This window comes from Neovison vison, chromosome X (genome assembly GCF_020171115.1).
Source record: "Neovison vison isolate M4711 chromosome X, ASM_NN_V1, whole genome shotgun sequence".
NCBI lineage: Eukaryota > Metazoa > Chordata > Mammalia > Carnivora > Mustelidae > Neogale > Neogale vison.
In genome coordinates, this window is record NC_058105.1 from 84,887,504 (window position 1) to 84,900,330 (window position 12,827).

The following is a 12,827-nucleotide window of genomic DNA, read 5'->3' on the forward strand; positions in this document are numbered from 1 at the left end:
AGATGTCTAGTATTATAGTGGAAAAAAGACAGTCTCTTCAATAAATGGTGCTGGGAAAACTGGGCAGCTATATGTAGAAGAATGAAACTCGACCATTCTCTTACACCACACACAAAGATCAACTCAAAATGGATAAAAGACCTCAATGTGAGACAGGAATCCATCAGAATCCTAGAGGAGAACATAAACAATAATCTCTTTGATATCAGCCACAGCAACTTCTTTCAAGATATGTCTCCAAAGGCAAAGGAAACAAAAGTGAAAATAAACTTTTGGGACTTCATCAAAATCAAAAGCTTCTGCACATACAAGGAAACAGTCCAGAAAACAAAGAGGCAACCCACGGAATGGGAGAAGATATTTGCAAATGACAGTACAGACAAAAGGTTGATATCCAGGATCTATAAAGAACTCCTGAAACTCAACACACACAAAACAGATAATCATATCAAAAAATGGGCAGAAGATATGAACAGACACTTCTCCAATGAAGACATACAAATGGCTATCAGAAACATGAAAAAATGTTCATCATCACTAGCCCTCAGGGAGATTCAAATTAAAACCACATTGAGATATCACCTTGCACCAGTTAGAATGGCCAAAATTAGCAAGACAGGAAACAACATGTGTTGAAGGGGATATGGAGAAAGGGGAACCCTCTTCCACTGTTGGTGGGAATGCAAGTTGGTGCAGCTACTTTGGAGAACAGTGTGGAGATTCCTCAAGAAATTAAAAATAGAACTTCCCTATGACCCTGCCATTGCACTACTGGGTATTTACCCCAAAGATACAGATGTAGTGAAAAGAAGGGCCATCTGTACCCCAATGTTAATAGCAGCCATGGCCACGGTCACCAAACTGTGGAAAGAACCAAGATGCCATTCAATGGACAAATGGATAAGGAAGATGAGGTCCATATACTCTATGGAGTATTGTGCCTCCATCAGAAAGGATGAATACCCAACTTTTGTAAGCAACATGGATGGGACTGGAAGAGATTATGCTGAGTGAAATAAGTCAAGCAGAGAGAGTCAATTATCATATGGTTTCACTTATTTGTGGAGCATAACAAATATCATGGAGGACAAGGGGAGTTAGAGAAGAGAAGGGAGTTGGGGGAAATTGGAAGGGGAGGTGAACCATGAGAGACTATGGACTCTGCAAAACAATCTGAGGGGTTTGAAGCAGTGTGGGGTAGGAGTTTGGGGGAACCAGGTGATGGGTATTAGAAAGGGCACGGATTGCATGGAGCATTGGATGTGGTGCAAAAAATAATGATTATTGTAATGCTGAAAATAAAAAATTTAAAAAAAAGACGTAGCATTATGTTGCATAGGACTAGTGAGATAGGGCACAACTGTGTTCTTATATTAGAAAAATAGTTTCCAAACTTTCACCATTAAATATGATGTTGGCTGTGGATTTGCTATATATTGTCTGTATTATGTTGACATAGCTCCTTCTATACCTAATTTGATGAGAGTTTTTATCATGAAAGTATATGCTTTTTCAGAATCTATTAAGATGATTAAATGATTTTTATCTTCCTATTAATGTGGTGTATTAACATCTTGCACCTCAATAATGAATCCCACTTGATGATGCTGTATGATCCTTTTAATGTGCTATTCTATTTGGTTAGCTAGTATTTTGCTAAGAAATTTTGCATTAGGAATATTATCCTTTGGGTTTCTTTTCTTATACAGTCCTTATTCAGATTTGGTATTAGTGTAATGCTGGCCTCATAAAATGAGTTTGGGGGTATTCCCTTCTTTTCAATTTTTTTTTGAAGAGTTTGAGAAGGATCGACATTCTTTAAATTCTTTGTACAATCCACTGGAGAAACTATCTCTTCTTGGACTTTTCTTTGTTGGAAGGTTTCTGCTTACTAATTCAATCTTTTTTGTTCATTTTTAATATGTTCTTTCTTTGTAATTCAATCTTGATAAATTGTATTTTTTTTTGAAATTATTCATTTCTTCTAGGTCATCAAATTTGTTAGTATGTACTTGTTCACAGAATCACTCTCATGATTCCATTTCTGTGGTATCATATGTAACATCTGATTAATTTCTGATTTTATTTCTCTCCCTCTTTCTTAGTCTAGCTAAAGTTTTGTCAATTTTGTTTATCTTTATGAAAACAAACTCTTGATTTAATTGATCTTTTCTACTGTTTTCTGGTCTCTACTTCTCCTCTGATCTTTGTTATTTCCTTTTTCCTGCCAACATTGGACTTAAACTTTCTTCTTTTGCTTGTTCCTTGAAGTGTAAATTTACGTTATTTGATTTTTTTCTTTGTGCAAGCACTATGACCATTAGCTTCCCTCCTAGAACTGATTTTGCTACATCCAATAACTTGTTTTTTGTGTTCTCATTTACATTTATCTCAAGATTTTTTTAAATTTCCCTTTTGATTTCTTCTTTAACTCATTGGTTGTTCAGGGGTGTGTTGTTTAATTTCCACATATTTGTGAACTTTCCAGTTTTCCTCCTATTGATTTCTAGTTTCACACCATTGTGGTTGCATGATACTTGATCTAATTTCAGTCTTCTTAAATTTATAAGACTTGTTTTGTGACATAACACATACTATTGTAGAGCATCCAAAGTTAACTTTGGATACATAATAAAACTACCATTTTACTCCCCAACCCCACATACTGTGTTTTTGATGCCACAATTTACATCTTTTTATTGTTATTCATTAATAAATTATTGTAGTTACAGTTATTTTTTTTAAAGATTTTATTTATTTATTTATTTGTCAGGGATAGAGGGAGAGAGAGCGAGTGAGCACAGGCAGACAGAGAGGCAGGCAGAGGCAGAGGGAGAAGCAGGCTCCCCGCCGAGCAAGGAGCCCGATGTGGGACTCGATCCCAGAATGCTGGGATCATGACCTGAGCTGAAGGCAGCCTCTTAACCAACTGAGACACCCCGGCGTCCCTGTAGTTACAGTTATTTTTAATCACTTTAATCATTTAATCATTTCATACTTTATCCTTATAAATATAAATATAAATATAATTAACACACCTCAATATTAGAGTATATTAATTAGAGTATTCTGAATAAAATACTTTCTTTACCTGTGTATTTATATTTTCATGTTACTACTCAGCACCCTTTCATTTCACCTGAAAAATTCCTTTCAGCATTTCTTATAAGATAAGTCTAGTGGTAATTAACTCTCTCTCTCTCAATATCCAGCTCTCACTCTCTCTCAATCTCTCCTTCTCTCTGGGAAAGTCTTTCTCTCTCTTCATGTCTAAACTTCCCTGGTTATAGTATTCTTGGTTGACAGTTTTCTTTTTTAAGAACTTTGAAAGAACATCCCACTCTCTCCTAGTCTGCTAAGTTCCTGCTGAGAAATCTTTGAATAGTCTTATGTGGGTTCCCTTGTATATGAGGATTTTTTCTCTTTCTGCTTTTAATCTTTTCTCTTTGTCTTTGATTTTGGACAGTTTTATAGTGCATCTTGAAGAACATTTGGGTTGAAATTGTTTGGAAACCAGTGAACTTCGTGAAGCTGAATATTCAAATACCCAACCAGAATTGGAAATCCCTCAGTTGTTACTTCTTTAAACAAGCTTTCTCCCTCTTTTCTTCTCCTGGGAGTCCAATATTTTATGGAATGCTTCTCTTAATCTTATCCCATAACTCACATCAGCTTTTTTCACTTTTTAAAATTCTTTTTCTTTGTTCTACTCTGGATGATTTCAAATGACGTTTGACTCCAGAAATTCTTTCTTCTGCTTGTTTGAATCTGTTGTCGATATTCTCTATTGCATTTTTTTTTCCATTTCATTCATTGTATTCTTCAGCTCTATAATTTCTGTTTGGTTCTTATGAATTTTAGTCTCTGTTAATTTTCTTGTTTTGTGTACTGTTTTCCTGAATTTGTTGAATTGTCTCTCTATGTTTTCTTGTAGCACACTGAACTTCCTTTAAAAACTATTTTGAAATGTTTACTGGAAAAAATTTGCATATCTCCATATCTTTGGGGGGTTCGTTTATTAAAAAATGTGTTCCTTTGGTAATATCAAGTTTCCTTAATTTTTCATGTTCCTTGTAGTCTTGGGTTGCTGTCTTTGCATTTGAAAAAGCATTCACTTCCTTTAGTCTTTATTGACTGATCTCTTTTTCTGTGCATCTAATCAAGGTTATTTGTGTTTTTTTTTTATTTGTTTGTTTGTTTGTTTGTTTTTCTCCATGAGTAGTCTGGAACTTTTCTGCTGGACTTCTGAACTTTCACAAAAGCACACTCATCTATGGGTGATTGTCAAAATCAATTTTTTTTTTAGGGGGAAGACAGTAGAAAATTTTTCTGCCATTTTGATGATGTCCTCTAACAGGCAATTTTCAAAAGTGGTGAGTGTCAGAAATATGAGTGTACTGGGTGCCAACAAATGATATGAGAATACTAGGGAGAAAGTCTGGGAAGTGTTCATTTTAATTTCTCAATTAAGCTTTTTATTTTGAAAGTATCGCAGGTTTACACGCAGTTGTAAAAAACAATACATAGATATGCTTTGTAGCCTATGCTCAGTTTCTTCCATGATAACATTTTGCAAAACTGTAGTACAATATTACAACCAGGATATTAACATTGTTACAGGACACAGAGAAGAGATAGGACATTTCTGTATCAGGAAATCACTAGTTACTCTTCCATAACCACACTTCTCTCCTGACCTCTCCACTCCCCCTTAACCATTAGCAATCACTAATCTGTTCCCCATTAGTAAATGACAATGTTTCAAGAATGTTACATAAATGGAGTCATACCATATGAGACTTTTGGGGATTGGCTTTTCTCACTTAGTGTAATTCTTTGGATATTCACCCAAGTTGCTGCATGTAGCAATAGCTGGCTCATTTTTATTCATGAGTAATATTCCATGGCATGGATATTCCATAATTACTCACCAAAGACATCTGTGATCTTTCCAGATTGGGCTATCATGAACAAAGCTGCTATAAACATTTGTTTAGAGGTGTTTTTTTTTCCTCCAAGATTTTATTTAAATTCAGATTATTTAACATATAGAGGTGTTTTTTGTTTGTTTGTTTTTTGTTTTGTTTTGTTTTGTAAAAGTAATTTTTTATTTCTCTGGGACAACTACCCAGGTATACTTTCTGGGTTATATGGTAGTGTTATGTTTTGTGTCTTAAGAAACCATCATACTATTTTCCAGAGTGGCTGTACCATTTAGCATTCTCACCAGCAAGGTATAAATGATTGAGCTTCTCTAAAACTTTGCCAGCATTTGGTGTTGTCACTATTTTTTATTTTAGCCCTTTTAAGAGGTATATAGTGGCATCTCATTGTGGTTTTCATTTGCATTTATCCAATGACTAATAATGTTGAACACCTTTTCATGTGCTTAACTGTCATCCATATAATCCTCTACAGTAAAATATCCATCTTTTGCCCATTTTCTAATTGGAGTGGTTTTTTTTTTTTTTTAACTGCTGAGTTTTGATAGTTTTTTATATATCTAGATAATAGTGTTTTTCTCAGATACATGGTTTGCAAATATTTTTCCTACCCTATAACTTGTCTTTTCCTCCTCTTCATGTGATCTTTCATAGAGGAAAAATGTCTATTTTGATGAGGTCCACTTTATCAATTTTTCATTTCATGGTTCAAGCTTTTGGTATGAAGTCTAAGAACTTCTTTGCCTAGAACTAGATGAAGATTTTCTCCTTAAAAAAAGTTTTGTAGCTTTAAATTTAAGCCCATTATGTATTTTTAGTTCATTTTTGTAAGGCATGAGTTTAGGTTGAAGTTTATTTCTGATCTATGGCTGAGGCAGCATCTGTTAAAAAGACTACCCTTCCTCCACTAAATTTCTTCTACATCTTTATCAAAAATTACTTGGGTATATTTGTATAGGTCTATTTCTGGTTTCTTTGTTCTCTTCCACTAATACAATATGTCTATCCTTCTCCCAATACCACATTGTCTTGGTTATTGTACCCATATAATTTGTGTCAAAATCAGTATAGACTGAGCACCCCAACTTTACTCTTCTTTTTCAAGATTATTTTAGTTACTTTAGGATGTTCATTTGATTTTTGAGATGGTCCTATAGCCTGTGGAGATGGGATCTTTGCCCATGGCACTATGTAGCTCCATGATGGCAGACTGAAATGGGTTGATAGACTAGGAATTAGTATTAAAATTCCAATATGTTATACATCAGTTCTTAAAACTAAGACAGTATGAAAGGTAAACGTAAAATGCCTTCCTTGGAGCTAGGCTTTATCTTCTTTGCTTATCTTACAGATAGACTTCCTCTCCTCCAGAGGAGTTGATAAGGACCCATGGCATTATGGATGAGGTCAGAAGAGAACACTAGAATAATTTCCTATCCAATTACATCTGCCTTAGAGAAATCTTAACAACAATGTTCCCATCACTTCCAGGATGCGGTCACTGTAAGGGTTAAAGAAACTGGCTTTTATGGGTATCTGGAAGAATTCCCTTCTTGTTCTTCTTATGTATAAAACTATTGAATTCCTAGGTTTGACAATTGTTTCCACATGTGTAGTTACCTTGAGTCTCAAAATATATCAGTCTTTATAGTCCTGGACTAGGACAGTCTTGAAAACTAGAAATAGAAATAAAGAAGGAGATTTGTAGGAATTTTGCAAGGTTTGAAAATAAATGAGTTTGAAAACTTTAGAATCGTTTAAGGTGGAAAGTTGCCCATGTGAACCAATGTTTATATACTGGAGAGTAAGAGAGGACCTAAAAGGAATAGTCTTGTGACTAGACAGGTGGAAAAGGAACCTGACAAAAAGCTTGGTATGAGTGAGCTGAATTATTTTCCGATTTGTTGTTTTATGGTTGTTCTTGTGCTTTAAGAGTTCATAGTGAAAGCAAACAAACAAACAAAAAAATAAACAACACACACACACACACACACACACACGCACACACACAAACAGCCAGCCTCAGATAGGCTTGCGGGAATCTGAATTGAGGTAAATGGGTCCCATCCCATCATGAATGTCATTGTGGCGAGGACGGTGGAGGGGGTCAGAGTAAGAGAAGCTCAAGGTTTAAGAGCCTCCAGGAAACAGGAAGCTATTAGGACAGTAGCCTCTTTATAGCTTGAGGATTCCCCAACTGACTGGGTTCTGTTCTGCTTATATCTACGTCTAAGGAAGGAACACAGTCTCTCATAGGGCTTCCCTAGTCATCCAGATCATATCTCCACTGACATTAACTCCAGATAGCTTTCTAACACTATTTCTCATGTTTTCATTCCCAGGAGGTTAAGAGTGATTGCCTTTAATTCCCTGTCTGAAGATAATCACATTTTCATGATGAGAGAAAGAGCCAGTGAGTGCCTCCCAAGGGCAAGAAACAATAAACAGTTAAAAGGAAGACATGTCTAGCCAGAGGGTCCCAGCTAGGTGCACTGTTTAATTGGAGATCAGATATTCACAGGCACACAGCTTCCTTGGTGGAAAGGAGCTTCATTTGGGAATAACTAAGGTTGCTTTATGTGGTCACTGGAATTTCAGGCAACTTGAATCTAATCATTTTGTATGGTGACTCATTCTGAATTAAAAAGACTACTTAGAAAGCAGAGGAAGGGGCTGGGGAAAGTGAGGTCTCATTAAGATCACCTACACGTGGGGAAAATGACAGTGGTGGTCAGTAACAGAAGCAACTGTCAGTAACTGAGGTGAGACAAAAAAGTGAGCTGTTCTTTCCCAGCACAGAGAGCCAGCAGAACCCTGAGATAGTGGGGTAAGAACAGTGGACTTATAATCAAGATGAGTTAAGTTCACAATCACTTCACCCCAAAGATTTTATTTCCTCATCTGAAAATGAGGCTAATAATGCCTTCCTTTTCAGAAGTAGCATAAAGATAAAATTAAAGAACTTATATAAAATGACTTGTACTGAAGAGGCTTCATGAATTACTTTCTTTTGTTCAACTAAGCATTTTAATTATGTCTACTTCATGAAAAATGAGAAAATAAAGCTTCATTTGATAATAAAATTGATTCTTAAGGTATTTAGGTATTTTCCTTTTTTTTTTTTTTGAGAGAGAGAGAGAGTGCGCGCTAGTATGGGCACATGGGGGTAGGGTGGGAAGGAAGGATCAGAGAGAGAGGGACAGAGTATTTCAAGCAGGCTCCAAATACAGTATGGAGCCCAATGTGGGGCTCTATCTTAAGACCTGAGGATCATGACCTGAGCCAAAATCAAGAGTAAGACAATCAACAGACTGAGCCTCCCAGGTGCCCCTATTTTCCTTTTTTAAAGTACTTTAGTTTATGGTTCAGAGAAAGAGAATGAATATCTGAATCTTCTGTCTTGGTTCAGCATGCAGTTCTCCATCCTGATTTGAGACTCCTAATCTTGAAAATGCCCACAAGCAAATGAAAGAAAATCGTATACATATTCCCAATATACTTATTAATAAAATTTACAATTATTATGGACTGTCTCTAAATTGTGAATAAAGTTTAGTTTTTCTCTCTCTTTTCCTTATGTAAAAAGGAAAAGAAATAGAAATTCTATGTTTTCCTGTATCCAAAGAACTATCTTTGGACCTAACTACCTTACAGTATTTACTCCTAAGACTTATGTCTTTAGGACCATTTGCCACCTCTCATCAGGGACACCTGGAAACCCAAACACTCACCAACACACTAAGTGAACGTCAGCCTGGAAACAAACCTACAGATATGCAAATCACATAGTTTATGGCTTCCCAGTCTCACAAAGAGAGTAAGTGGGGCTGCTGGGGTGGTGGTGGTTACAGGCAGCTTTACCTTTTTGTTTAGGGACTTTTCTCACAGTCATTGCAGCCTGCCTCTTCTGGTTTTCAGAAATTTCAAAGCCTATAACATAAAAATACATGATTCTGTTATAAAAACATAGACCTTTCTTAAATGTAAAATTAGTACAACTTTTCTGAAAGAGTAATTTTGGCAAGATATAGCAAAAGTCTTGAAAAGCAAATAAATAAATAAATGGTGAGCACTTGAACAAATATTTAGCTATAGCAATGCATTTCATAGTAAACAGAGGCAAAAAAAAAATGAGACCATGAGTTAAGAAGTTGTTAAATGAAGAATGGATGAATAAAGTTTGGTGTGAAGTGGAAAACTATTTCTCAACCACAAGCAAAAACATAAACAAGGAAATAATGAGTCAAAAGATAAGAGATTACAATAAGAGATTTTTTTAAGTCTCAAAAGGAAGAAAAAATCAATAGCAAAAATTAATGAAGTAACAGAAATGTCTATTTAAGTCCTTTGTCCATTTTTAAAATTAAGTTATTTGATATTTTGCTACTGAGTTGTAAGAGTTCCTTATATATTTTGGAAATTAACCTTCTATCAAATATGTAATTTGCAAAGATTTCACATGCCATAGGTTGCCTTTTCATTCTGTTCCTTTGCTGTGCAAAAGCATTTTATTTTTCTGTAGTTTTGTTTTGTTGACTGTGCTTCTGGTATCATATCCAAAAAAAAATCATTACCAAGATCAATGCCAAGAAGCTCTTTCCCTATGTTTTCTTCTAGGAGTTTCACAGTTTTGGGTCATACAATCATGTCTGACACATTTTGAGTTAATTTTCATGTATGGTATAAGGTAGGAAATCAATTTCATTTTTTTGCATGTGGATGTCCAGTTTTCCCAGCACCATTTATTGAAGAAAACTCCTTTCCCAATTGTGTATTCTTGGTACTATTGCCAAAAATACATTAACTGTATATGTGTGGGTTTATTTCAAAGCTCTCTATCTTATTCCACTGGTCTATATCCTATATTTATGCCAGTACCACAGTGTTTTAATTCATGTCGATTTGTAATATATTTTCACATGATACCTTCAGCTTTGTTTTCCTTTCTCAAATATCTTTAGCTATGATGGGTCTTTTGTGGTTCCACATGAATTTTAGGATTGTTAATTCTATTTTGGTAAAAAATACCATTAGAATTTTGATAAGTTCACATTAAATTTATAGCTAACATTGGGTAAAATGGACATTTTAACAATATTGTCTGTTTATTTATGTGTTCTTTAATTTCTTTTGGCAAGATTTTATATTTTTGGTGTATGGTCTCTTACCTCCTTGGTTTATTCCTAAGTATAATCACATCTATCTTGATGTGATTATAGTTGGGACTGTTTGCTTCATTTCTTTTTCAGATAGTTCATTGTTAGTTTATAGAAACACAACTGATTTTTTGTATGTTGATTTTGTACTCTTCAACTCTACTGAATTCATTTATTAGATAGAAAAGATTTTTTTTTTTCCTGTGGAGTCTTAAAGGTTTTCTATATATAAAATAATGGCATCTACAAACAGAAATAATTTTACTTCTTCCTTTCCCATTTGGATGCCTTTGATTTATTTATTTTTTCTTGCTTAATTTTCTCTCACTAGGACTTCCACTAGTATGTTGAATAGAAGTGGTGAAAATGGGCATCCTTTTCTTGTCGTTGATCTATGAGAAAAAGCTTTTAGTTATTCCCCCATGAGTATGATGTTAGCTGTAGGCCTTTTCATAGACCTTTATTATATCCAGGTAAATTCCTTCTATACAGAGTTTAATGTGAGTTTTTTATCAGGAAAAAATGATAACTTATGTCAAATCCTTTTTTCTGCATTTATAGATATAATGATGTGGTTTCTATCTTTAATTTAATTTTATCACATTAATAGATTTGCATGTTAAGCCATCATTGCATCCCAGGGACAAATATGACTTGGTCATGGTGTATGATCTTTCATGTGCTGCTGAATTCTGCTTGTTTTTTTTTTTTAATATTTTATTTATTTATTTGACAGAGATCACAAGTAGGCAGAGAGGCAGGCAGAGAGAGTGGAGGAAGCAGGCTCCCGGCTGTGCAGAGAGCCCGATGTGGAGCTTAATCCCAGGATGCTGGGATCATGACCTGAGCTGAAGGCAGAGGCCTTAACCCGCTGAGCCACCCAGGCGCCCCTGTTCCTGTCTTATCAAAGATAGTTTCATGTGTGCTCATTAGTGAGACTGGTCTTTAGTTTTTGTTTTTTTTTTTTTTAATTTTAAATTTTTAATTTTTTATAAACATATATTTTTATCCCCAGGGGTACAGGTGTGTGATTCGCCAGGTTTACACACTTCACAGCACTCACCGAAGCACATACCCTCCCCAATGTCCATAACCCCACCCCACTTCTCCCAACCCCTCTCCCCCCAGCAACCCTCAGTTTGTTTTGTGAGATTAAGAGTCACTTATGGTTTGTCTCCCTCCCAATCCCATCGTGTTTCATTTATTCTTCTCCTATCCACTTAAGCCCCCATGTTGCATCACCACTTCCTCATATCAGGGAGATCATATGATGGTTGTCTTTCTCCGATTGACTTATTTCGCTAAGCATGATATGCTCTAGTTCCATCCACGTTGTCGCAAATGGCAAGATTTCATTTCTTTTGATGGCTGAATAGTATTCCATTGTGTATATATAACACATCTTCTTTTTCCATTCATCTGTTGATGGACATCTAGGTTCTTTCCATAGTTTGGCTATTGTGGACATTGCTGCTATAAACATTCGGGTGCATGTGCCCCTTCGGATCACAATGTTTGTATCTTTAGGGTAAATACCCAGTAGTGCAATTGCTGGGTCTTTAGTTTTTTGTTGTTTTTTGTTTTGTTTTGTTTTGTTTTGCTTCTTTGTTTTTGTACTGGAAGACTTAATATTGTTAAAATATCCATTCTGGTGAAGTTCATCTACAAATTCAAAGCAATCCTATCAAAACTCTCTAGTTCCATTTATACAAGGTATGAGTAAGTTCTGTAGATCTGCTGTATAACACTGAGCCTATAATTGATATTACTATACTATGCACGTAAAAATGTGTTAAAAGTATAAAGTTCACGGTGTTTTTATCACATAAAAAAACAGGGTAGAGGTCTCCCCACAAAGGAGAAGAAATTCTCTCTCAGCCTAAGCCCATGTATGCAGAGTCTCAACCTTCTCATGATCCTCCTGCCTATAGATGACAGCTTTGGACTATGCCCATGAGTTTGAGCCTGCCCTTGATCTTGCATTTGACTGCCTGCTCCATAGATATTGGAGTTGCTTAGCCAGGTTTTGTAATCACATAAGCCAATTCCTAGAATAAATCTCTTAATAATACATTGTCTATGAGTTATGTTTCTCTGGTTGAACCCTGATTGACAGAAGGAATTATAGTTAGATTCTATATTCCTCATCTAGAGAGTTACTTGTGATAAATTAAATTAAAAAAAAAAAAACAAGTTACAGAGTAATATGTTTGGTATAATTTTATAAGTAAAAAAGTTTTTAAAAAGCCTTATCTGTATATATGCTTATATGAACAGAAGTATGGAAATAGGCATACCACAATTATACTGATTATCTCACAGAGCATAGGAGTGACAGAGAAGGGAAAATAATGTTAAACTTTATTAGACTTTGGTATGTGTTTAAATGGTTATTAAGGCCATGTATTCATTTTATCATTAAAAGAGAAAAAATAAAAAAAAAACACTATCGTAAATGCATATGACAGCCATAAAAATAATAATTAAAAATATTAATCTCAGGAGAGGCAAGATGGCAGAGGAGTAGGGGACCCCGTTTCCAACCAACCCCCTGTATTTAGCTAGATATATAACAAATCATTCTGAACACCTACAAGATAAGCCTGAGAGGTAAGAATATATAACTGGGTCTCTATAAGAAGAAAAACACTGCCTGTCACCAGGTAGAAAGGGCAGACTTGTGAATCTGCAGGAAAATATCAGAAGATAAACAGAAGGGGGAGGGAGC

General features: G+C 35.2%; 1 protein-coding gene across 7 annotated transcripts in view; it reads right to left on the minus strand.

The window, feature by feature from the left end:
• Positions 1 to 12,827, minus strand: part of ARHGEF9 (Cdc42 guanine nucleotide exchange factor 9) — a 235,655-nt gene that overhangs the window by 16,247 nt on the left and 206,581 nt on the right. For all 7 annotated transcript variants that reach the window (XM_044234616.1, XM_044234621.1, XM_044234620.1 and 4 more), the window contains one exon: positions 8,805 to 8,873. In XM_044234616.1, coding sequence (XP_044090551.1) covers positions 8,805 to 8,873 — 69 coding nt within the window. The remainder of the gene's footprint in view (positions 1 to 8,804; positions 8,874 to 12,827) is intronic.